The following is a 24255-nucleotide window of genomic DNA, read 5'->3' on the forward strand; positions in this document are numbered from 1 at the left end:
CAGAGACCCTAACTTGTGCCCGACTAGCTGTGAGGGCACTTGAGAGTGCCAGGGATGAGGGGCTCCCGAGGGCTGCTTAGGCTCAAACAGTCCCTGGGTGGGCATGGAACTGCCACTCCTCTGGAATTCTGAAGTAACCTGGAGGGCTGAGGGCTGGTGGTTGTGACATTGGTGGGGAGTACCGGGAGTACACCTTGTTTGCCAAGGTGACAGGGATCATTGAGCTGCCTGACACCATGCTGCTCCCAGACCCTGCCTGACATACCCCAAGTCCATCGCACAGTGGGCCTCGAGTAGACGTCTGTCACCATCATGGCCTGATCAGCTCCCTGAATTCACAAGCTCACATCTGAGGCCCTGCGTGGGTGGTGCCCACCTCACCTCCAGCCTCCACACCCCAAACCTGATGGATGCCTGGGCCTAAGGGTGTGACTCACTGTCTCTACCCCCACAGGTCTGCCTGTGCTTTGCTCTTGTTTGCTCTGCTGGAATGCCCCCACCAGGGGCATCAGCGCCCTTTGTAAGACCCATTCCTGTCTGGTGCCTCTCACCAACCGAATCAGGTGAGGGCATGGGTTCCGGAGTCCAGTCCCCGTTCTAACTCTCAGTAGCTTGTTACTTAACATTAACCTCTTTAAAACCATCCCTTTGCTTCATGGGTAAAAGTTCTCCAGCCACACCTACCCAACTCGAGGTCAGGGTAAGGTGAGTGGAGTTCCAGATCCAGGGACTCTGGCCTGCCCGAGCTCCCTGAATTCCAGGCAACAACTCCCAGTCCCCTCTGTGAGTGACAGTAAGAGGCATTAATGGACCCCAGGGAAGAGCTAGGAGCAGGAAGGGAGAGAAGAGCACAGCTCAAGAGTGGGTGACTCCTCTCAGTCAGAGCTGCCTGGGTGGTAGTAAGCACTCCATCTTCAGGGACAGACAAGCAGAAGTGGGACAGGGTGGGGTCTATGTGGAATAGCCTATCCCAGGCCTAGGGGGTCCCCCCATTCAGTATCAGGACGGGGAGGACAATGTCAAGCTAAACGTGACTTCCGGATACATCACCAGGACTGGAGGTCAGGCTTGGAGGAAGTTAGGCCATGGGATGAAGCAGGAAGATGGGACTTTGCTGGGGCAGGGACAACTGAGGATAGTGGTTTGAGTGCCTGGGTGGCTGGGCCAGTCTCTCTCCCTTACCTGGAGAGGGGGTGCTGAAAGGGTGGACCTTCTGATCTCCATGACACCCACCCTGCCCCAGGGCCTGACCATCCCCTTGTACTATTTTTTTTTTTTTGAGATGGAGTCTTGCTCTGTCGCCCGCCCAGGCTGGAGTGCAGTGGCGAGATCTCAGCTCACTGCAAGCTCCGCCTCCCAGGTTCACGCCATTCTCCTGCCTCAGCCTCCTGAGTAGCTGGGACTACAGGCACTCGCCATCATGCCCGGCTAATTTTTTTTTTTTTTTTTTTTTTTTTTTCCAGTAGAGACGGGGTTTCACTGTGTTAGCCAGGATGGTCTTGATCTCCTGACCTCATGATCCGCCTGCCTCAGCCTCCCAAAGTGCTGGGACTACAGGCGTGAGACACTGCGCTCGGCCACTATTTTTTCTTGAGCAAGGAAAGCATAGATTTATTGAAATGAAAGTACACTCCACAGAATGGAAGTAGGTTCAAGCAAGCGGCTCAAGAGCCGACCAAACCCTTTTACTATCACTAAGGAAAATGGGAATTTCCTTCCAGGGTCCCCATAGATCCCATGGTAACTGACCCTGTTTCTACGGGGACCCCACACTTCCCCATCAGCTCCCCAGTTGTCATAACAACTCCAGGAATTACCAGTGCCCACCCAAGCCTGGGCTGTGTGCTCATCTCCCTGTCACTACAGGCCCTTCTCCTTCAGATGCCTTGGTAATGGAGGCAGGGGACCAAGCACCAAGGAAGTGATTCCACCTTCCCTTTACCCATTTCAGGAAGGTAAACTGAAGCCCAAAAAGGATATGACCAGATAAAGCCAGGTGCGGTGGCTCACGCTTGTAATCCCAGCACTTTGAGAGGCTGAGGCGGGCAGATCACGAGGTCAGGAGTTTGAGAGCAGCCTAGCCAACATAGTGAAACACCGTCTCTACTAAAAATACAAAAATTAGCCAGGTGTGGTGGCACACGCCTGTAATCCCAGCTACTCGGGAGGCTGAGGTAGGGGAATCGCTTGAACCCGGGAGGCAGAGGTTGCAGTGAGCTGAGATCATGCCATTGCACTCCAGCCTGGGTGACAGAGTGAGACTCCGTCTAAAAAAAAAAAAAAAAAGACTATGACCAGATAAAGTACCAGGGGGAGTGGAGGGCCTGACCAGGCTTCTGAGAGGCAGTAGAGATCATCAGTTAGGGAGAGGGAACTCTCAGGGAAGTGTGGGCAGGACGAGGTTGCCTCCAGCCTGACCTAACCTCCCTGAACCCTTCTGAGGCCTCAGTGGCATAGCTGGATAGGTCAGCTTCTGCTCCCTCCTGTCACCTGAGGGTTTGTTCTGCCCTGACCTTTGTGACCCTGAGTGCCCTTCCACATTCAGTGCCCCCTCACTCTGTGACCCCATTCACTGGAGGGGTTGCTGAACATCACTGCTGCTCCGGCCTGAATAGGGGCCACTCATCTGCATGCTATGTGGCATTAACTTTTATGGGCTGCCCAACCGCCAGCCTGTCAGGTGCTGTCCCCAGTCCCCCAAGACTCTCCCACCCTTCCTATGCCTTCCCTGGGGGAGCTCTGGTGGGCTCGGAGTCCTGTAGATGAGCCCCCACCTGTCCACCAGGCCTGCTTGACTAGCTCTGTCCTGCCTCAACTCCTGACAATTTGCTTCTTGTCCCACTGCTCCTGCTGTTTCTTCCTCTCAGCCCTCAAAGACCAAACTCAGCCTCCTCTGGGGTGACTTCCTGACTGGTCACTGCCATGGGACCCACCTCCTCTATCCAGTCATTCAGCTAATACCCAAGGAGCACCTACTACATGTGAGGTCTGACAATCGTAATAGGACCCTGCCTTGGTTTCCCCACCAGGGCCCTAAGGAGCTCCAACTGAGTGAAGTCCTGGGATGCTCTGACCCTTTCCTCTTCCCTCAGCAGCCACCCACAGCCCCCTTCCTCACTATGAGGCCCCAGTTGAGCCGGGCCCACAGTGGGAGGGGGTGGGTGGGTCTAAACCTGGGGTCTTTAAGGAAGAGGAAGGGCAGGAAGGAGTTACTCCCCCCTCCCCATCCCCACCCAGACCCACAACTGGGGAAACAGGTTTGCCAGCTGATGTCAGCTCTCACTGCTGAAGGGAGGGGTGCAGGTGTTGCTGGCTGGGTGGCTGGCCAACTAAAGGGTCTCTAAACACCCACTTTCAGCTCCGCCCCTTACCTTGCACTCCCCCTCCCCAAGCACACACACAATAGGTCCCTAACAGGACTCAAAGTTGCATAGCCTACTCCTCCCTGGATTGGGGGTTCCAGGAGCAGGGGCAGGAGCAGGCGGGCAGGAAGGTGAGCTGGGAGGCTGGCCCTAGCTTCCTCTTCCCAGGCAGCCTAGCCCCGCCTGGCTCCTGGGTTTGCTGTCACATCCTGGATTTGTTTGCCTGGCCCCAGGCTGCCCCCTGTCTGCTCAGGCTTCCAAAGCTACAACCTGCCAGCCTATGCTCCTCACCCCTGCGAGGTGAGGAGCTCCGGGAGGGGGAGGCTCAGCACAGATATGATCCATAACCACCTCCTGAGGGGATGGGGGGTGGCCATGTACAGAGCTCAGCTAGATGGGGCATCAGGAGGCAACCATGCTGGAGTTACTGTCCTGGGAGATACCAAGACACTCCCAGCAGCCTGCCACCCAGCCTGAAGACCTATCATTAACATCCCTCACACTCATCACCTGGTTTAAGCCCCCTTTACCTGCTCATGCACCTAGAACCTGCCCATAGCTATGGGGCAGTCCGAGGAAGGAGGACTAGGGGTAGGCTTCTCTTCAAACCCTCTGCTCCTTCACAACCACTGGGGATGGAGGCAGAGAAGCTGGGGCTTCTCTGGGGACCCAATGGGGCCAGGAAAACAGGAGCCTTCTCTGGTCTGGACCAGCTATAATGGCTACCTCTCCGCAGAGTCCAGGAAGCCCCTGAGGTCAGGGCTGTGTCAGTTTTTTATTTTTATTTTATTTTTTTGAGACGGAGTCTCACTCTGTCACCAGGCTGGAGTGCAGTGGCATGATCTCAGCTCACTGCAACCTCTGCCTCCCTGGTTCAAGCGATTCTCCTGCCTCAGCCTCCCGAGCAGCTGGGATTACAGGCACACCCCACTACGCCCGGCTAATTTTTGTATTTTAGTAGAGACGGGGTTTCACCATGTTGGCCAGGATGGTCTTGATCTCCTGACCTTGTGATCTGCCCGCCTTGGCCTCCCAAAGTGCTGGGATTACAGGTGTGAGTCACCGTGCCCGGCCAGGGCTGTGTCAGTTTTACAGGCAGGAAGCAGAGGCTCAGAAGTCGAGTTCCATCTGAGTTATACCAAAGAGGGACTCTACTCCATGCCTGGCCTCCTGCCGGGGCCTGGACCTCTCACAACCTGAGCGGACTGAAGAGGCTATGGTCCTTCTGGCCTGGACTCCAGGTCTGTGGAAGACAGTGGGCCAGCCTCCTTATGAAGGGCCAGCGTGTCTGAGCATGAATTCCCCCCACTGACAAACTGTTCAGGGCACACAATGGTCCATTGTGCCCAGGGCACACCTGAGCCAGGAGCATGATGCCAGGCAGGTGCAGGGAGGGAGGTGCTGGGTGAAGGGGAGGGGAGTGTTACCCTGGGATCCCTCCCTGCTGTGGGTACAGAAGGAAAACGGGGGACTATGTGTGTGAGACGGTGTGAGTGACACCAGGGTTCTCAGCTGATGGGACACCCAGGTCTGAGTCACTCCCCTCACCTTCTGATGCCACCTGAAGTATTTTCTGAGAGGGGTGGGGAGCTCAGGAGGAAAAGGCCTCCCTCCAACCTTTTCAGACATCCCTCAGGGCCTCAACGACCCACCCTCACCCTGGGCATCCAGAGGAAAACCTTTTCTTCTGCTCCTAGAGAGGTCCTGGGTCCACCCCTCAGAATGGGGGTGGGGTGGGTCATTTCAAGTCAGGGAGGAGCTTATCACAGCCTGTTCGCTGGGGGTGTGGGGGGATGCAACTCAAGAAGGACCTGAAGTGGGAGCATTCCCCTTCCACACACCTCCCTACGTTGGCCCACAGCCCGAGACCCGTTGGCCACGACCACCCAATCGGGCCGCGCCCAAGGGAGAGGCAGCTCATAAACAAATTGAGTCCCCCTCCCCCTAGCCTCCTGGCCAGTCTCCAGGTCTCTCCAGGTCTCAGTTTCCCCATTTGTAAAAAGGCGAAGTGTCCGGCTGCCTCGGCCCAGGCCACTCTCCTCTAGCAAGAAAGACTCAGGCTGCACGGTCCTGCTCGGGGGGGTGGGTTGCTATGAAGTGCACGACCGCGAGCTCTGTCCCCAAGGCATAAGTGCCAGAGGCACCCGGCGGGCTGGGGGCACACACGTGTGTGCGGAGCCGGAGCATGCCCTGCGCGCGAGCGCGCACGCGGCTACGCGGCCCCAGCGGCGCGGGGCGCAGGTGCAGCAGGCGCGGGGCGCGCGAAGCTGGGGGTACCGCGGGTGCGGGTGCGGGTGCGCGCGCGGGGCGGGGCGGGCTCACCTGCGCGTAGTAGAGTAGCCACAACTCGTACAGCCGCTCCGAGGCGGCCATGGCCCGGCCCGGCTCCGGCCCTGCTGCGCGCCACCTGTCGCCGCCTCCTCCGCGCCGCCCGCCGGTTGCACTCGGCCAGGCCCATGGGCGGAGGGCGTCACTCCGGGGCGGGGCGGAGCGGCGCGGTACTACTGGGGAAGTGTGCGGCTGTGGCCTCCGCGGCGCAGAGCCACCCAAGTCTGCTCGCTCCTCCTCCTCCTCACTGCCGGCCACCGCCCGGCTTCCTGCACTTCGCTGCAGTCACCGCCGCCCCGCCTCTCCTGGGACCGTGTAAAGGGCGGAGAGCCTGGCAGGAGGAGGGGCCTATGGGCCGGGCGGCCCGGGAGGGTGCCCCGCCGCCCTGCCCCACCAGTGCCATTGGAAGGGCCAGCCTGAGCCTCCGGGACGAGGGTCGGGGTGAGGAATTCCAGACTTCCCCAGGGTCTGAATCCGCCCAGGACGCTGCTCGCCTGACTGCATTTGCTGCCATTCAGGGAAGGGGCGGCGGGCCACGGGGGTGACGAGGGTCCTTCAACAATAATGACCACCACCACCATGACGACCCCTTGTAGCGCTTATCAAATGCCAGGTGCTACTCTGTCGCTTTATGGGAAGACCGAAACGCAACTTTTGAGCTCTAGCTGTTTGTGGAGTGTGATGGCGGGAAGTTAGAGAGCAGCAGGACTAGCCTGAAATACCTTCGGGGCCGCGGTGCCCTCCCAGATCCCAGAGAGGCTTAGACCATTCCCACGGGTCCCCCTCCCTCCTCCAGGAAGCCTTCCCAAACGCTCCAGTGGAGGGGCTCCCCCCACTCCCCAACTCCAGGGCCCAGAACTTGCTTCACATATGTTGTTTCTTTAACCTCAACAGGTGGGTGCCTCATGGCTCTGTTTTTTGTTTGTTTGAGACAGAGTCTCACTCTGACGCCCAGGCTGGAGTGCAGTGACTCGGCTCACTGCAACCTCTGCCTCCTGGGTTCGACTGATTCTCCTGCCCTAGCCTCCCGAGTAGCTGGGACTACAGGCGCGTGTCACCAGGCCCAGCTAATTTTTTGTATTTTTAGTAGAGACGGGGTTCCACCGCGTTAGCCAGGATGGTCTGGATCTCCTGACCTCATGATCCACCCGCCTCGACCTCCCAAAGTGCTGGGATTATAGGCATAAGCCACCGCACCCGGCCTGCTCGGTTTTACAGATGGAGAAACTGAGGCCCAGGTTGACCAAATGAGGACCACCTGGGCAGCAGGGGCAGGGACCCAGGCTTGACTGACTCTTTTTTGGGTCCCTGCCACCATCACCCCGTGCCCCTTCCCCCATGCCCTTATCTCATAGTCTGGACATGGGGAAAGGGGCACGGGGTGATGGTGGCAGGGACCCAACTTCTGGTGTTGGGCAGGGATCAGGCCCTTTGTTGGGGCTGGGGAGAAGTTTTCTGGGCCCAGAGAGGTGCTACTGGTTCCAGGAGTTGACCAGTCTGGAGACTCCTAGACCTTGGGTGGCCAAGAGAACAGAGACCCTGTCCTGTTTTGTTCTCCTAGCTTCTTTTGTCCTGCCTTTTGTTCTCCTAGCCTTTTGTCCTGCTTCATCCATCATAGCTCTGAGCTGAGGTTTCCTGAGCACCTCCAACCTGCATGCCAGGCCTTGGCAGAGCAACCCATCCACTACAGGGAAGAAGGCTCAGACAGACCCAGGTTAGTGAAGACAAGAGGGTTAGTGAAGGGAGGGCTAGACCTGCAGTCTGTGGCCCATGGGCCTCTGAAGGGAGTTGGAAGGGGAAGAGTGGATGTCCACCTGTAGCCAGCTTGGGAAGGGAAGCCTCAGGGAGGGAACAGCCTAAGAGGCTAGTTGTCCCCTGGCAGTGGAGGTGGGGAGGGGGCGGCATGGTCTCCTATTCCCAAGTGAGAGGGGGTGTGGCTTTGGGGACCCCCACATACTGAAAGAATATCTTGACTTCAGCCTAAGTGGTCTCTCGGTTATCAGGACACTCTAGTTCATGCAGGAAAGAAGACTCTGGCAGCTTCTGCTGGGGAGCCACGAATCTTGTGGTGACTTGCAGTCGAGGCCACCGCAAGTCTTTCTAAGCTGGGGATTGGGGGCAGTACTTGAGGCCCACTGGACCCAGGTTGGGGTTTGCTCTTCCCCGGGAAAGGTAACTGGACCCTGAGGACTTTGCTGCTCCAGGAGGGGATTGGAATGAGAGGGGATCATCTTTGAGTCCAGAGGGAAACAGCCATACAGTCAGGTCCCCCTCACTGTGCAGGCTTTGTCTGAGCTGAGAGTGGTCACAGAGGGGCTTAGCGGCACTTGTCAGGTGAGTCCGGGGAGCCACTGACAGCTGCAGAGGTGTAAGACATACCTTATATTAGGGTGGGATCGAAGTGGAGGGTCAGGGAAGGCTTTTTTTTTTTTTTTTTTTTTTGAGACGGAGTCTTGCTCTGCTGCCAGGCTCTGGAGTGCAGTGGCACGATCTCGGCTCACTGCAACCTCCGCCTCCCTGGTTCAAGCAATTCTCCTGCCTCAGCCTCCCGAGTAGCTGGGATTACAGGCACGCGCCACCAGGCCCAGTTAATTTTTGTATTTTTAGTAGAGATGGGGTTTCACCATGTTGGCCAGGATGGTCTCCATCTCCTAACCTCGTGGTCCGCCCTCCTCGGCCTCCCAGAGTGCTGGGATTACAGGCGTGAGCCACCGCGCCCGGCCCAGGGAAGGTTTCTTGAAGGCATTCGAGCCTTGTCAGGTCAAGAGGACAAGGATGGGTCAGGGCATTCCAAGAGGCCAGCATGGAGTGATTAGTGTAGTTAGTACTTGGGCAAAACCGGAGCGATCGACGCACTCTTTTCTCCTTCTCTCAGGTCTGAATTCCCCTTGCTCCTCTTTCACTGATCAGCGTTGGATAAATCGAGCCTTAGCGTTTTTTTTTGTTTTTTTTTTTTGCTGGCTCCCCACCCACTAGGCAAATTGCCCGGAAGAATAAGGGCGGGGAGGGGCGGGGCAGGGCGAGGCGGGGAGGGCTCGCCCATAATAACCCCGCATTGATTGGCTTTCAGGACCTCCCAGTCTCTCATTCGCGTCCTTGGGTTGGCCGCGAGACATTTATCCACTCTCCTTAGGCCTGCGCGATGCAAGACGGGAGAAAAGGAGGGGCGTACGCGGGCAAGATGGAGGCGACTACGGCTGGTGTGGGCCGGCTAGAGGAAGAGGCGTTGCGGCGAAAGGAACGGCTGAAGGCCCTACGGGAGAAAACCGGGCGCAAGGTGAGAAATGTGGAGTGAGGGTCGTAGCTGAGGCGGCCAGCGTTCGGGGTCCGGGTCGGGCTTGAGGAGAGCAGAGGGCTAATAAGGAAAGACAGCTGCCGAGGGCGCGCATGCGCGGGCGCTAACGCCTGCGCGAGAAGACGGAGCCCTCCCACGATGTCTGGGGCTGCATGGCGTGGGGCTGCATGGCGTGAGACTCCTCTGGCTCTGGCGTGGTCGTCGCGCATGCGCGGGGGTGGGTAAGGCAGTGGTCGGCGACCCGCAGTCCGTCTGACTCCTGCTTCCCGGGTGTTGCTCGTGTAGGTGTCTAGGGCTGCCTGTAGGTTCAGATGCTTGTTGGGTTAGGCGTGATTTGTTCCGTTCCTCTATGGCCTAGCTGGTCTTTAACCCCCGGCTTCGATTCTGAGTCAGACAGACTCCCCAGTCCGCAGCACTCCTCGGACAGGGCAGCAAGTGACGGTAATAGGTACACAGCCGGAGTCGTTTCGTGCAAAAATCAAAAAGAGGCCGGGCGCGGTGGCTCACGCCTGTAATCCCAGTGCTTTGGGAGGCCGAGGCAGGCGGATCACTTGAGGTTAGTAGTTCGAGACCAGCCTGGGTAACATGGTGAAACCCCGCCTCTACTAAAAATACAAAAATTAGCGGGGCGTGGTGGTGCGCGCCTGTAATCCCAGCTTCTCGGGAGGCTATGGCAGGAGAATCGCTTGAGCCTGGGAGGCAGAGGTTGTAGTGAGCCGAGATCTCGCCACTGTACTCCAGCCTGGGCGACAGAGCGAGACTCCGTCTCAAAAAAAAAAAAAAAAAAAATCGAAAATAAAAGATTTAGCCGGGCGCGGTGGCTCACGCGCCCAGTACTTTGGGAGGCCGAGGTGGGCGGATCATGAGGTCAGGAGATCGAGACCATCCTGGCTAACGCGGTGAAACCCTGTCTCTACTAAAAATACAAAAAATTAGCCGGGCGTGGTGGCGGGCGCCTGTGGTCCCAGCTACGCGGGAGGCTGAGGCAGGAGAATGGCGTGAACCCAGGAGGCGGAGCTTGCAGTGAGCCAAGATTGTGCCACTGCACACCAGCCTGGGCGATAGAGCGAGACTCTGTCTCAAAAAAAAAAAAAAGAAAAGAAAAGATGTATTTCTAACTTAGGGTGGGCCTTAGAAATTGGGAACGAGGGCCGGGCACAATGGCTCGTGCCTGTAATCCCGCACTTTGGGAGGCCCAGGCAGGCAGATCACCTGAGGTCAGGAGTTCGAGATCAGCCTGATCAACATGGTGAAACCCCATTTGTACTGAAAATACAAAAATTAGCCAGGTGTGGTGGCAGGCACCTGTAATCCCAGTTATTTGGGAGGCTGAGGCAGGAGGATCTCTTGAACGGGGAGGCAGAGGTTGCAGTGAGCCGAGATCGCGCCACTGCACTCCTGCCTAGGTTACAGAGTGAGACTGGTCTCAAAAAAAAAAAAAAAAAGGGAAAAAAGAAGAGGGCCTTAGTTCTTTCTTTGGGGATGGGCCTACTAGCCTATTAATTGCCATATTCGGAAGCATTTTTCTTTGCTGTCGTTTAACAGCAAATGAAAAGTTCCATTTCTACTTTGTTCATCTTTCCAACGTAATGGAGAGGAAGAATTCTGAAGTTCACTACCTGTGTGCAAACCCTAGTTTGCTTTTTTACTTGGACTTGGGACACATTGCTTCGTCTCTCTGAGCTGGGTTTCTTCATGTCTCCAGTGGGGAATGACAGTCCGTACACATTCATTCTCGTTGGGTTATTGTGAGATCTAATGGGATAATCTGTGTGAAAGGGCTATAGAGACAGACCAATGAGGGCCGTAGTTTTAGATGGGTGAAAACTGTGTCCTTCAGTGTATGAAGTACAAAGAATGTTAAATAGCTAGACCTGTCAGAGATGGGGGGCACTTCCCACTTTCCAACTGAAAAACAAAACAGGCTGGACAGTCTGACCCCTATTTTCCTTACTGCATGGCAGTCTGGGGTCCTGTGTGAAAGTGAAAAGGGAAGTAATAGAGAGTGAAAGCTGGCTAGAGTGGCTTCTGCTTTTGTTGGCTGCCTGTCGAACATATCAGACAGCCCCTAAATTGCCTGTCCCAGAGAAGCTCAAACCTCAGCCTTTCAAACAATGGCTAGTTCACCTGAGCTGTTTGCTTGGATTTAGGGCAGGTTATTGGGGCTGGGTTTGAGGTTGGAATGCAACGGACAAAATAGCATCCACAGAGCCCATTGCCAGGGAAGGACGTGCTAGATCATCAGGAGAACTGGCTTTTAAAGAGGGTTGCTCTCAGTGGGCTGGAAGTGTGGCCTGATTGTTATTTTTTCTATGTTTTAAAATTGTGGGAAAATACACATACAATTTACTATTTTAACCATTTTAAATGTATAACTCAATGTCCAGAACGTTTTCATCATCCCAAACTCTGTACCCGTTAAACGATAACTCTCCATTCCCCCTTTCCCCAGCCCCTGGCAATCACTGTTCTACTTCCTGTCTCTGAATTTGACTACTCTAGGTACCTCATATAATCAAATCATACAGTATTTGTCCTTCTGTGACTGGCTTGTTTTACTTAGCATGTCTTCACACTTCATCCATGTTGTAGCATGTGTCAGAATCTCAGTCCTTTTTTAAAGGCTGAATAATATTCCTTTGTGTATACCATGTTTTGTTTAGTTGGGTTGCTTCTACGTTTTGTCTGTTGTGAATAATGCTGCTATAAACATGGGAGTACAAGGCCTGGTGCGGTGGCTCATGCCTGTAATCCCAGCACTTTGGGAAGCCGAGGTGGGCAGATCACGAAATCAGGAGATTGAGACCATTCTGGCTAACACAGTGAAAACTTGTCTCTATTAAAAATACAAAAAATTAGCCGAGTGCGGCAGCAGGCGCTGGTAGTCCCAGCTACTTGGGAGGCTGAGTCAGGAGAATGGCGTGAACCCGGGAGGCAGAGCTTGCAGTGAGCTGAGATCGTGTCACTGCACTCCAGCCTGGGCGACAGAGTGAGACTCCATCTCAAAAAAAAGAAAAAACGTGGGAGTACAGTTACCTGTTTGAGTATCTGCTTTAAATTCTTTTGGGTATCTAGCCAGAAGTGGAATTACTGGATCATATGGTAATTCTTTTTTTTTTTTTTTTTTTGAGATGGAGTTTCGCTCTTGTTGCCCAGGCTGGAATGCAATGGTACAATCTCAGCTCACTGCAGCCTCCGCCTCCTGGGTTCAAGCAATTCTCCTGTCTCAGCCTCTCGAGTCGCTGGGATTAATTTTTTTTTTTTTTTGAGAGAGTTTCGCTCTTGTTGCCCAGGCTGGAGTGCGATGGCACGATCTCAGCTCACTGCAACTTCCACCTCCTGAGTTCAAGCAATTCTCCTGCCTCAGCCTCCCCAGTAGCTGGGATTACAGGTGTATGCCACCACGCCCAGCTAATTTTTGTATTTTAGTAGAGACAGGGTTTCACCATGTTGGTCAGGCTGGTCTCAAACTCCTGACCTCAGGTGATCCACCCACCTTGGCCTCCTAAAGTGCTGGGATTACAGGCGTGAGCCACCACTCGTGCCTTTTTTTTTTTTTTTTTTAAATTCGGGTGCTGTCAGGTGAGAAGGGAGATCAGTCTCAAATCTGTCTTTTCAACGAACTAAAATCGGGAGTTTATATAGCAGGGAGAGGAATGTAACTATGTGTAGGGAAAACAGCTGGATCATATGATAATTCTCTGTTTAGCTTTTTGAGGAAACACCATAGTGTTTTCAGTAGTGGCTTCACCATTTACATTCCCAGCAGCAGTGTGCAAGGCTTCCAGTTTCTCCACATCCTCCCCAGCACTTATTATTTTCTTTTCTTTCTTTCTTTTTTTTTTTTTTTTTAAAGGAGTCAGGAGTCTCACTGTGTTGCCCCAGGCCGGTCTTGAACTCCTGGGTTCAAGTGATCCTCCTGCCTTGGCCTCCAAAAATGCTAGGATTACAAGTGTGAGCCACCAAGCCCAGCCATCTTCTTTTTTTGTTTTTTTAATATAGCCGTCCTAATGGGTGTGAAGTGGTGGTATCCCATTGTGGTTTTGATTTGCATTTCCCCAGTGATGAGTGATGTTGAACATCCTTTCATATGCTTGTTTGCCACTTGTATATATATTTTCTTTGAAGAAGTATCCAGGTTCCCTTTGCCTATATTTTTAATTGGGCTCTTTTTCTTGTTATTGAGTTGTCATTGAATTGTTCATATATTCTGGATATTAAATCATTATCAGAGATGAGATTAGTGATATTTTTTCCCATTCTCTGGATTATCTTTTCATTCTCTTGGTAGTGTCATTTTTTAAAAAATTAATGTTTTGTAGAGATGGGGGTCTCACTGTGTTTCCCAAGCTGATCTCAAACTCCTGGCCTCAAGCAGTCCTCCCGCTTTGGCCTCCCAAAGTGTTGGGATTACAGGTGTGAACTACCGCACCTGGTGGATAGTCTCATTTGCTGCACAAAGAGTTTAAAATTTGGTGAAGTTCAATTTATCTGTTTTTGATTTTGTTGCATGTATTTTTAGTGTCATATTTAATCCCTATAGTTCTTGAGTGATTTTTTTTTATTAAGGTGAATGCCTGGGGACAGGACAGGTAAGGGTCTAAACTTTGAGTTGATTTTCCAGCCTGTGGCCCTTTCTGCCGGACTTTTAAGTGGGGAGTCTGGGGAGGAAGTATGACTGCCTGCTGTGGCCAGATAAAACCCCTTGAGTCTCCTACTTCAGAGAGGAAGTGGCTTCACATTTTCAGTTCAGGTTTCTGATGTGACAACAGACACCAGGATTGAGTACCTTCTCTGCCTGCACTTGGAGAGCACCTGTCTGCCCCATAAGGATGGCATCTTGCTGGTTTCCTAACACTCAGTGGCAGGTCCTTCATTGAGTTCTTACTGTGTGCATGGTTTTGCTGGAGGCCTTAGGAATTTCAGGCATGGAGTTGGTTTTCCTCACAGTTTTATCTTTCTTCCTAGCTCTCACCAGACTATAAACTCATAATTTAGTGATATTAAGACAAATCAGGGTCCTGAGGTTGTGGCAGATGGAAAGAGACAAGATTAGGGATTGCAGTGTTTCCGTGTATTATTTTGTGCAAAGCTCTCTTGTAGTCATGCAGCTGTAGTTTTACAAAGACTTCCTGGTCAGCCCACCTGATGCCACTTATTAGTGAGGGGAGCAAGGCAAGAGGCTGAGAAGAGCTGGGATGTCCAAGGCCGAGGAGGGGAAGTAATGTCTCCTGGATTCCAGCCCATGCAAGACCCCCTGGGGGAAGGGGATTCTGTAGAGGACACAGCACTGCCTGAAGCAGCATCTTGTGGGTCAGCCAGTTCCCATTAACAGGTAGAAAGACAGTACTGCCGGGGTTCATTTTCTGGGAAAGCCAGGCAGAGCCTGAGGAAGCTTCATGGGAAGGCAGCGTGGAACTTGAGCTGAGCCATGGAGGGTGGAGAAGTGGGAGAAGGTCATCGAGGTAGCTGGAAAGGAGAGTGTTCCCAGGGAGCATTTTAGAGGTGGGAACATTCAGGTGCATAGAGGTGAGAGTGGAGATGCTCCGGGGAGTTTGACAGCAAGCACTTGGCAGTGATTGGGGCAGGGGTACAGTCTGAAAGTGCTGGCCTGGGGTACTCTGGTAGCCAAGTTTTGCAAGAGCCAGGGTTTCCAGCAGGGATGGATGGTAGCCAGCCTGGGCACACTTTTCTGTATTGTATTTGAACCTCATTTCCTGATGCTCATCCAGAAGTTCCAGGCTGGGTGAGTAGGTGAACAGTTCAAGGCTGTGTGGATGAAACTCTGGCATCTCTTTACAGTGCTGTCCGGCAGGGCAGTGTGAGGCCACTCTGTCCTCCTTTGACCTCTTTCTTCTTCAGCAGCCAAATGGAGGCTCTCTAAAGGTGGTGATTAACTTGGCATAAACATGCCAAGCTTTCCTGAGCATTTGCCCTGAATTGGGCTGTCTCTTGCTGCTCTGAGACAGGGAGACTGGCTGTCTGGCTGACCAGCCCTTGGGGCTGAGGTCTGGCTGTCAAGTTGCAGGTTCCAGGCAACCAGCGATTCCTGGTTGTCACCTGGCTCTAGAGATTAGAGCAGCAGTGTTGCTCACTAGAACTTTGTGCAGTGATAGTGTTCTCTAATCTGCACTGTCTAGTACTGTAGCCATGGGCCACCTGTGACTTTTAAGCCCTTGAAATGTGGCTACCGGCCAGGCACAATGGCTCATTCCTATTATCCAGGGGTGTCCAATCTTTTGGCTTCCCTGGGCCACAATGGAAGAAGAAGAATTGTCTTGGGCCACACATAATATACACTAACACTAATGATAGCTGATGAGCTTTAAAAAAAAAAAATCACAAAAAATATCTCATAATGTTTTAGGAAAGTTTACGAATTTGTGTTGGGCTGCATTTGAAGTGGTCCTGGGCCTTGGTCTGCAGGTTGGACAAGCTTGCTATAATCTCAGCATTTTGGGAGGTGGAGGCGGGAAGATCACTTGAGTCCAGGAGTTTGAGACCAGCCTGGGCGATATGACAAATCCCCATCTCCACAAAAAATACAAAAAATTAACCTGGAATAGTGTCGTGCACCTTTAGTTCCAGCTACTTGGGAGATTGAGCGGGGAGAATTGCTTCAGCCTGGTAGGGGCAGAGGTTGCAATGAGCTGAGATCATGTCACTGCACTCCAGCCTAGGCAACAGTGTGAGACCCTGTCTCAAAAAAAAAAAAAAAAAAAGAAATGTGGCTACTGTGACATTTAATTTTAGTCAGTTTATATTTAAACAGCCACACTTGACTCGTGATTGCCTTATTGGACGGTGCATCTCTGGAGGACTTGCTCCCTTCAGCCTGACTCACAATAAACTGTGTCTCTACCTGAGCTCCAGTTGTTGAGAGCTAAGGGGCAGGTGGAAACCCAGATGACCATCCGATCAGCCTTGGGAGCCCAAAGCTGGGCAGAGGGCTTGGAAGTTTGCCATATTCGTGGCTGGTATCTCCATCAGAAGCTGATTTGGGGACATCTGTGTATGTACCTGGTGGAGTTAAGTGCTGGTGATTCAGAGTGGTATAGTTGTGATTTATACACTCAAGAAATGGGAGTGCGGGCCAGGTGTGGTGTCTCACGCCTGTAATCCCAGCACTTTGGGAGGCCAAGGTGGGCAGATTGCTTGAGCTCAGGAGTTCAAGACCAGCATGGGCAACATAACAAGACGCCATCTCTACAAATATAAGTAAACAAAATTAGCCGGGCATGGTGGCCCACGCCTGCAGTCCCAGCTATTCGGGAGGCTGAGGTGGGAGGATTAAAAAACAAACAGAAAGAAAAAAATGCACAGTGCAGAGAGTGGGAGCAATGCCAAGGTAGAGGGTATGCACTAGTACTCTCTGACGTGGAGGTACTAGGGAGAGTCCCTGGCCAGGTTGGGAGAGGGTAAAAGAGGGAACCAGAGAGAGGGGCTAGCAAGTCTTGCTGGAGAAACAGAGGCAGTGGGTGAGAGCCTAGTATGCTGGGTGAGGAGTCAGACTTGTCCATGTCCTGATCATGTCTCAAGAAGTTGCCTCTATCTCCATCCCATGTGGCCACATCCCCAGGCCCAGCAGCCTGGTTGCAAAGTCAGCCAAGGCGATCACTGCCTCCTGTGTTGACAGCCTTTGGCAGGGCAGTTGTGGCGGAATCGTGTTCCATCCCTGAAGCAGGACTTTGAAGCAGGGTGTATTGCTTCATCCCTGTCTGATAGACCAGGAAACCCTGGGCTGAAGGAACATCCCACAGTCATGCTTTGAGTTGTTGCTGACCCTAGATTGTCCGTTAGGCTCTGGCCTAGCCCTCTACACCTCTCACCCCCAGGTGCTTGGGAATAAGTACCTCCTGGGAAGGAGCTTCCACCCATCACACATATAAACTGTAACCAGGCTGCCAGGTGGAGGCCAAGTGGTGGAGTGGAGAGAATGGACTTTGGAGACAGATCTGATTTATACCTCTGCTCCATTAATCACATCTATGGTACTCAGAGCAAGCCTTGAAAAATCTGAGCCTCTCTCTTGTCTATAAAATCGAGATACAGCTTCTGAACTCATCAGTACCTACGAGAACAGAGAAAGATGCTGTCTATGAAGTGTCTAGCTCAAGATCTTGTACACCGGCCTTTTATAAACGTGGATGCCTGTCCTTTCTTCTTTACCCTCTTGTAAGTGGGGACATCCAGGTGGTCCTGCAGCCTTCTCCACTGGGTGACAGTGGGTGGAACTGGCCCCGGTTCCAGTGGAAGCAAAGAGGTCGTCCTTCTCCTGCACCCTGGCTTTACTCATCCTAGCCCTAATTTTTTGAAGATGGAGTGTTAGTGCAAAGTGTTAGATTAAGAAGAAAATGGATTTGCAGAGCCACAGCCGAGGTGGAGTGTGAGTGCCCGTTCTTCCTAAGGACTCTGCTTTTCTGCCCAAGCTCTCAGACTCCAAGGTTATGGAGGCAGTGAGAGGGAGAATCTTCTGGGTGGGAGATTTGGGGTTCCCAACACATACCTATGGTGAGCCAGCGTTTCCTTCTGAGGCCCTCAAGATGTTCATGTATGAAATGATGGTGTTGGATTTATCAGAGTTTCTCAGACCTACCTGTTCATTGGGTTGTCTTGAGAGACAATTTGCAGTCCTTTTTTCTGGCCCTACCTCAGACCTGTTGTGGTCTTGGTATATAACCTATAAATTCATGCATTCTTAAAGTTCCCCAGGTGATTCTGATGCATTTTTCTGGACATCTCTAATCAGTCCCTGGCATTCTCTCATTGGAAGAAGAATACTTTTTTTTTCCCCTGGAACCTTAGCTGCCCAGGCTCACTGCAGGAACTCTGCAGCTAGCCACTAATAAGTATTTATTGAGTACCAGCTGTATGACAGGCCCTGGGGATACAGCTATGAACAAGACTTCCTCCTTGCCTCAAGGGGCTTCTATGGAAGGAGTGGGAATACTTAGAAACAAGGAGCATGGTGTCCCTGTTTATGTGTCCCAGGAACTTGGGAATGTGGTGTGTGTGTTGGGGGAGAGGCTGTGCAGCTGCCCAGGCCGGGAAGACCACCACCTGGGAGTTCTGAGACAGGGGTGGAGGAGTGAGATGCCAAGATCTAGGGAAGAGTATTCCAAGCTGAGCAAGACTAGCTTGGCATGTTTGAGGAGTAGGAGTGGAGTGAACAGTGGGAGGTATGGAAGGGGGATGAGGGTGGAGAGGGCCTGGGAGGCTGGGCTAGTTAGAGGGGGGGCCTTGCAGACCACCAAGGCTGGACCTCAGGCTAAGGGTGATGGGGAACCACTGGAGGCCTGAGCAAAGGTGACATGCCCTTGGATGACTGTGTGTGGAGGTAGGAGGCAGCTGCAGGAGCCCAGGTATGAGGCAGTGCCCACAGACAGGGTTCCTGAGATGGTGAAGTACAGGGGAGAGGGGCTTTGAAGGGGAAAGCAAGAGTCTGGCTTTGGCCACATTAAGCCAGAGATGACTGTTAGACAGGTAAGTGAAGAGAGACATAAGCAGGCATCTGGACTAGAAACAGATACAGGATGTCAAGCCCTGGGGCTAGACGAGGCCCTCTGGTGACAGAGCTTAGACAGCAGAGACAGAGGACTGGGAGATCATTCTGTGCCCTGAGGCTCGCCCTGCCAGGTATTTAGCAGGAGTTGGAAGAATCCAAGGAAACTTGGTGGGGTGGGGCGGCATGAGGACAGTGGGGCTGAGAGAAGCCAGGCGAAGACTGGGGATGGGTTTTGGCAAGACAAGGTGATAGGCGAGGTTGGTCCAGCTGTTTCAGGGAAGTGTGTGGTGCCAGTGGAGTCCAGGCCAGCTGGGTTGAGGTGCAGCATGCTGGCCACAGCCTTCCTGTAAATTAAGCCTCCTTTCCACTGCTTGAAGTCCTCACTGGACCCCAGCCGGGACATCCATCCCTTCTCTCAGGAGGGTAGCGCCAGGCTGAGGCAGTGCCCTTATAGCCTTGCTGTCTGAACTCACCTGGTGTTTGGATGCTGGCAGCCTTCTTGCTAGTGCTCAGATCTTCATATTGCCACTCTAGCCCCTTTCTTTTCTTTCTTTTCTTTCTTTTTTTTTTTTTGGGAGACAGAGTCTCAGTCTGTCGCCCAGGCTGGGGTGCAGTGGCGCGCAGTCTCAGCTCACTGCAGCCTCTGCCCCGCCGCGTGCTGAAGCCATTCTCCTGCCTCAGCCACCTGAGTAGCTGGGATTATAGGTGTGTGTCACCACGCCCAGCTGATTTTTGTATTTTTAGTAGAGATGGGGTTTTGCCATGTTGTCCAGGCTGGTCTCAAACTCCTGGTCTCAAGTCGTCTCCCTGCTTTGGCCTCCCAAAGTTTTGGGATTATAGGTGTGAGCCACTGTGCCCAGCCCTTTTCTTTTCTTTTCTTTTCTTTTCTTTTCTTTTCTTTTCTTTTCTTTTCTTTTCTTTTCTCCTTCTCCCCCTCCCCTCCCCTCCCCTCCCCTCCCCTCCCCTCCCCTCCCCTCCCCTCCCCTCCCCTCCCCTCCCCTCCCCTCCCCTCCCCTCCCCTCCCCTCCCTTCTTTTTCAACCTGGGAGCATAGATTCAAGTTGCCCTAAATGTACACTCCCTCTTCCCCTGTCCTTTCTGTCCCTGCATGTAGGTCCTGAGGGCTGCACTGCAGCTCCTACAGTATGACCACTGCTTCTGGGTCAGGCTGGCCATTTGTCTCATGATTCCCTGCTCTCTGGACAGGTTGCTTTGCCCACCTGGCTCCGCCACCCTGCTCACCTTGGGATGTGTAGATAGGTAAGTTTCTTCACATCCTTCTTCAGCTGGAAGATGGCCACAGTACCTCCTCCCTCCCAGGGTAAGGGTTAAGTGAGATGGTGTGTGCAGAAGGGAGCTGAGAGGTGGGAAGTGTGATGTGTGCATTTATTCTTTCTCCTATACTCTTATTTTACCCCTGGTTGAGGGCCCCTTTAACTTGCACCTGGGACAGCACAGATGTGGAGAGGTAAGGGACCAAACACAACCACACAGGGCCAATCCCTTGTCCTCTGGAGATGGAGCCAGAGGGATCGGCCAGGGAGCCCACCGCCTCCTGGCCAAGTTTGGGGGTGCTCTTCCTCTGGGATAGAATTGGTGCGGCCCTCATCCCTTGGAGCTTTGCAAGGAGGGGCTCTGCAGTGACCTACAGGGAAGAGAATGGGACCCCATTCAGCTTGGTCTGATATGCTGGGGAGAAACACCTGGCCTGGGTGAAGGGTGAGCCTCTCTCTGGATTTCCCTCAGGGGGCACGGTTTCCATCGAGGCAGATGGGTGGCTATTCGGGATCCTTCACAGTTTAGCTCACCTGTGGTGGCTGAAGCACCCACCATGTAGCAGAAGAGGCACTAGACAGCCACAAGACAAGGTTCCTCTTTCTTGCTGTGCCAGTGACACAGTTGTTCCGCCACAGTCTCCCGTTTGGTTGACTTCTGTGGTATTACAAGGTGTAAGTCATGTTCCCCAGGCCTCACTGATAGGGGGCAGGGAATTGGAAAGCAAAGGAATCTTGAAATTCAAGCTGGTTTTTAATCTTTCTGTTAGCTTTTGCGACAGAAGAATTTGCATGGTCTTGATGGTGAATCCCTCAGTTTTTTTCTTCTGTCTCCTGGAGCCAGGAGGGTGTGAATGGGGTGTGCTTCCCTCTCAGTGTCCAAGTAGCTGTCTTCTGGGTGTGCTTGGGAGTCCTTAGTCCTCTCTTTGGAGGACTTTTTCCTTATTGTCTTCTTGACTGAGTTAGTTCTCTCTAGATTTTAATGATTTTATTTTTGGTTTCTAAGTGGGCTTAAGTTTTTCTTTTTAATGACTTCATAGTGGCATAAAAAATCCTTTTAATTAAGCATACAAACTATACAGAGAGAAAAGTATACAAATCAGCTCAGTAATTTTCCTAAGGTGAACATGCCCATGTCATCAGTCACTCAGATCAAGAAACATGATAACATCCCAGAATCACCTCTCAGGTGCTCACTCTCCAAGGGGAACCACTCTGGACTTGTAACACAAGAAGTTGCCTTCCTTCCTTTTGAACCTTATATAAATGGAATTAAACAGTACATAGTTTTCTGTATCTGGCCTCTTTCATTCATCATATGTTTGTCAGTTGTTGGGTGTGGAATTAGTGCATTCTTATTTCTGTATAGTATTCCATTGTTTGAACAGACCAGATTTTATCCATTTTCCTCTGGATTTTCAGGCTGGAACTATTATGGACTGTGCTGCTCTTCCCGGTCTTGTACATGTCTTGGTGAACATATGTACCCATCTGTAGGATCTATGTCTAGGAGTGGAATTGCTAGGCTGTAGGGTGTATATAGGACAGATACTGTCAAACACTTTTGCGAAATGGCTCTACCATTTTGCACTCTGACCAGCACTGTATGGCGGTTCCTCTCTAATACTTGGTATAGTTAGTTTTTTTCATGTTAGCCAGGCTGGTGGAGGTATAGTGGTATCCTTTTGTGGTTTAAATTTGTATTTCATACCTAATGAAGTTGCATTATCTTTTCATATGTTTATGCGAAGTGCCTGTTCATGTCTTTTGCCTCTTCTCCTTTTTATTCAGTTGCCTGTTTTTCCTGTTGATTTCTAGAAGTTCCTTATGTGTCCTTTGTTCTGTGTATGTGATGTGATAATCTCTTCTGCCTGCCTTGGCTTCAACTTTTCAGGCTTTTAAAATTGAATTTTTTTTTTTTTTTTTTTTGAGATAGAGTTTTGCTCTTGTTGCCCAGGCTGGAGTGCAATGGCGCAATCTTGGCTCACTGCAATCTCCGCCTCCTGGGTTCAAGCAATTCTTGTGCCTCAGCCTCCCGAATAGCTGGGATTACAGGTGCCCACCACCACGCCCGGCTAATTTTTGTATTTTTAGTAGAGACAGGGTTTTACCATGTTGGCCAGGCTGGTCTTGAACTCCTGACCTCAGGTGATCCACCCCCACCTCCGCCTCCCAAAGTGCTGAGATTACAGACGTGAACCACCTCACCTGGCCCAAAATTGAATTCTTTGGTGAATAGTAGTTCTTAATTTTAATGTAGTTTATCATTTTTTTTTCTAGTGTGTTTTTTGGCCTGTTTAAGGAAATAATTCCCTGCATATAGGTCTAGATGATATTCTTTTACATTATAATCTAGAAGTTTGCTTGTTTTACTTTAACCTTTAGACCTCTAACCCATCTCGAATTTACTTTTGTGTGGTGTGCGTAGGGATCAAGATTCTTTTTCTCCCCATATGGATATCAGTGACTTGGCACTATTTGATATTTGACATTTGTGTTTTAGAAGAGTTTCCTGTGACTTAATTGGCATACACTGTTCATGATAATGCTGTTAACCTTCCGTAACATCTTGATAATTGTCATTGTAGATGTAGTAGTAGTAGTAGTAGTAGTAGTGGTAGCTGCTAAAATATATTTATTTTTACATGCTTCTGAGTCCCAATTCATGCCACCCCTTCAGCGAACAGGTAGCTCCTTGTAGGCAGAGACAACTCTTAAACTTATTTTAACAAAACATTCAGACGTTTCCTGGGTGCCCCATGGCACTGTAGTGGGTATGCTGCGTCCTGTGACTCTGAGCCCTCTAGGCTTTGTGCACTAGAGAAAAGACAACATGGACTCCCAGGGAAGACAAGGACCTGCTGAGCCAGGCCCTCCAGTGCTGGCCTCCTGACCTGCCAGCCAGACTCTGTCCATACTCTGGACCTACTGAGCCAGGGGTGTTCTGACTAGAAGTATGTGTTACCTCAGATAGTTGCTTCAGGGTCAGTTGTTTCAAACTGGGGCTGTATGTTTTAAATGGTTTTTGGCTCTTCCATTGACCCTGCAGACATTGGGACCAGCATGTGATTCTGTAGTACTAAGAATTGTAATACAGAAATGAAATGCAATTCATTTTTTTGTTTCTGGAGAAGATGTCTCATGTATCATCTTGGAATATTTTCCGTAACCTATCCCACATACTTCCAACCCACCTCCAGCGCATATACACATGCACATACAGCATGTACTCTCCACACCCAGCCCCCTGCCTACAGTGCATCCCACCTCCTTACACTCCCTTAACCTCACAACACCACCACACACCCCAGGCCCTACCCCCCACACTTCCCCCCACAATAGTACCTCCCTTCTCCCCACACCCTCCCGTTCCCTGCACACCTCCAACCCTCCACAGCACCCCTCCACATGCCCCTAACCCACACCTACGAACCCCAACCCCTTTACACCAATACATATCTCATACACACCTCAAAACACACATAAGCAGCACCACCTTCATACCTCCATACCCCCACTTTGCCTTTCCCTACACATACACCTTCAGCAGCTGAGAGGGACTTGCTGTTTCTTTTTTTTTTTTTTTTTTTTTCTTTTATTACTATTATTATTATACTTTAGGTTTTATGGTACATGTGCACAATGTGCAGGTAAGTTACATATGTATACATGTGCCATGCTGGTGCGCTGCACCCACCAACTCGTCATCTAGCATTAGGTATATCTCCCAGTGCTATCCCTCCCCCCTCCCCCCACCCCACAACAGTCCCCAGAGTGTGATGTTCCCCTTCCTGTGTCCATGTGTTCTCATTGTTCAATTCCCACCTATGAGTGAGAATATGTGGTGTTTGGTTTTTTGTTCTTGCGATAGTTTACTGAGAATGATGATTTCCAATTTCATCCATGTCCCTACAAAGGACGTGAACTCATCATTTTTTATGGCTGCATAGTATTCCATGGTGTATATGTGCCACATTTTCTTAATCCAGTCTATCATTGTTGGACATTTGGGTTGGTTCCAAGTCTTTGCTATTGTGAATAATGCCGCAATAAACATACGTGTGCATGTGTCTTTATAGCAGCATGATTTATAGTCCTTTGGGTATATACCCAGTAATGGGATGGCTGGGTCGAATGGAATTTCTAGTTCTAGATCCCTGAGGAATCGCCACACTGACTTCCACAAGGGTTGAACTAGTTTACAATCCCACCAACAGTGTAAAAGTGTTCCTATTTCTCCACATCCTCTCCAGCACCTGTTGTTTCCTGACTTTTTAATGATTGCCATTCTAACTGGTGTGAGATGGTATCTCATTGTGGTTTTGATTTGCATTTCTCTGATGGCCAGTGACTTGCTGTTTCTAAGCCAGTTGTTCAGAGATCTGGGAGACCCCATAGTGAGCTTGATAAGGCTCAGTCATGCCTGGCCCTCCTCCTTCCTTCGGAGCTTTCCCTTAAATTCTGGGGCCCTGGCTTCTCCCTGGTTTTGTTT

At 51.6% G+C, this 24255-nt stretch overlaps 2 protein-coding genes across 17 annotated transcripts in view; one reads left to right on the top strand and one right to left on the bottom strand.

Moving 5' to 3' along the window:
* NBEAL2 (neurobeachin like 2) overlaps positions 1-5817 on the bottom strand; it is a 30082-nt gene extending 24265 nt beyond the window's left edge. For all 3 annotated transcript variants that reach the window (XM_063661235.1, XM_063661236.1, XM_054481917.2), the window contains exon 1: positions 5685-5817. In XM_063661235.1, coding sequence (XP_063517305.1) covers positions 5685-5735 — 51 coding nt within the window. In that variant the 5' untranslated portion in view covers positions 5736-5817. The remainder of the gene's footprint in view (positions 1-5684) is intronic.
* Positions 5720-24255, top strand: part of CCDC12 (coiled-coil domain containing 12) — a 57946-nt gene continuing 39410 nt past the window's right edge. For 4 of the 14 annotated variants that reach the window (XM_054481923.2, XM_063661240.1, XM_054481919.2 and 1 more), the window contains exons 1-3: positions 5996-6131; positions 7282-7404; positions 8824-8967. In XM_054481923.2, the coding sequence (XP_054337898.1) occupies positions 7345-7404; positions 8824-8967 (204 nt within the window). In that variant the 5' untranslated portion in view covers positions 5996-6131; positions 7282-7344. Of the gene's footprint in view, positions 6585-7281; positions 7405-8823; positions 8968-9007; positions 9203-24255 lie in introns of those variants that run through there. The other 10 variants (XM_054481932.2, XM_054481922.2, XM_054481931.2 and 7 more) reach the window with 10 other exon arrangements.

Source organism: Pongo pygmaeus, chromosome 2 (assembly GCF_028885625.2).
Source record: "Pongo pygmaeus isolate AG05252 chromosome 2, NHGRI_mPonPyg2-v2.0_pri, whole genome shotgun sequence".
Taxonomy (NCBI): Eukaryota; Metazoa; Chordata; class Mammalia; order Primates; family Hominidae; genus Pongo; species Pongo pygmaeus.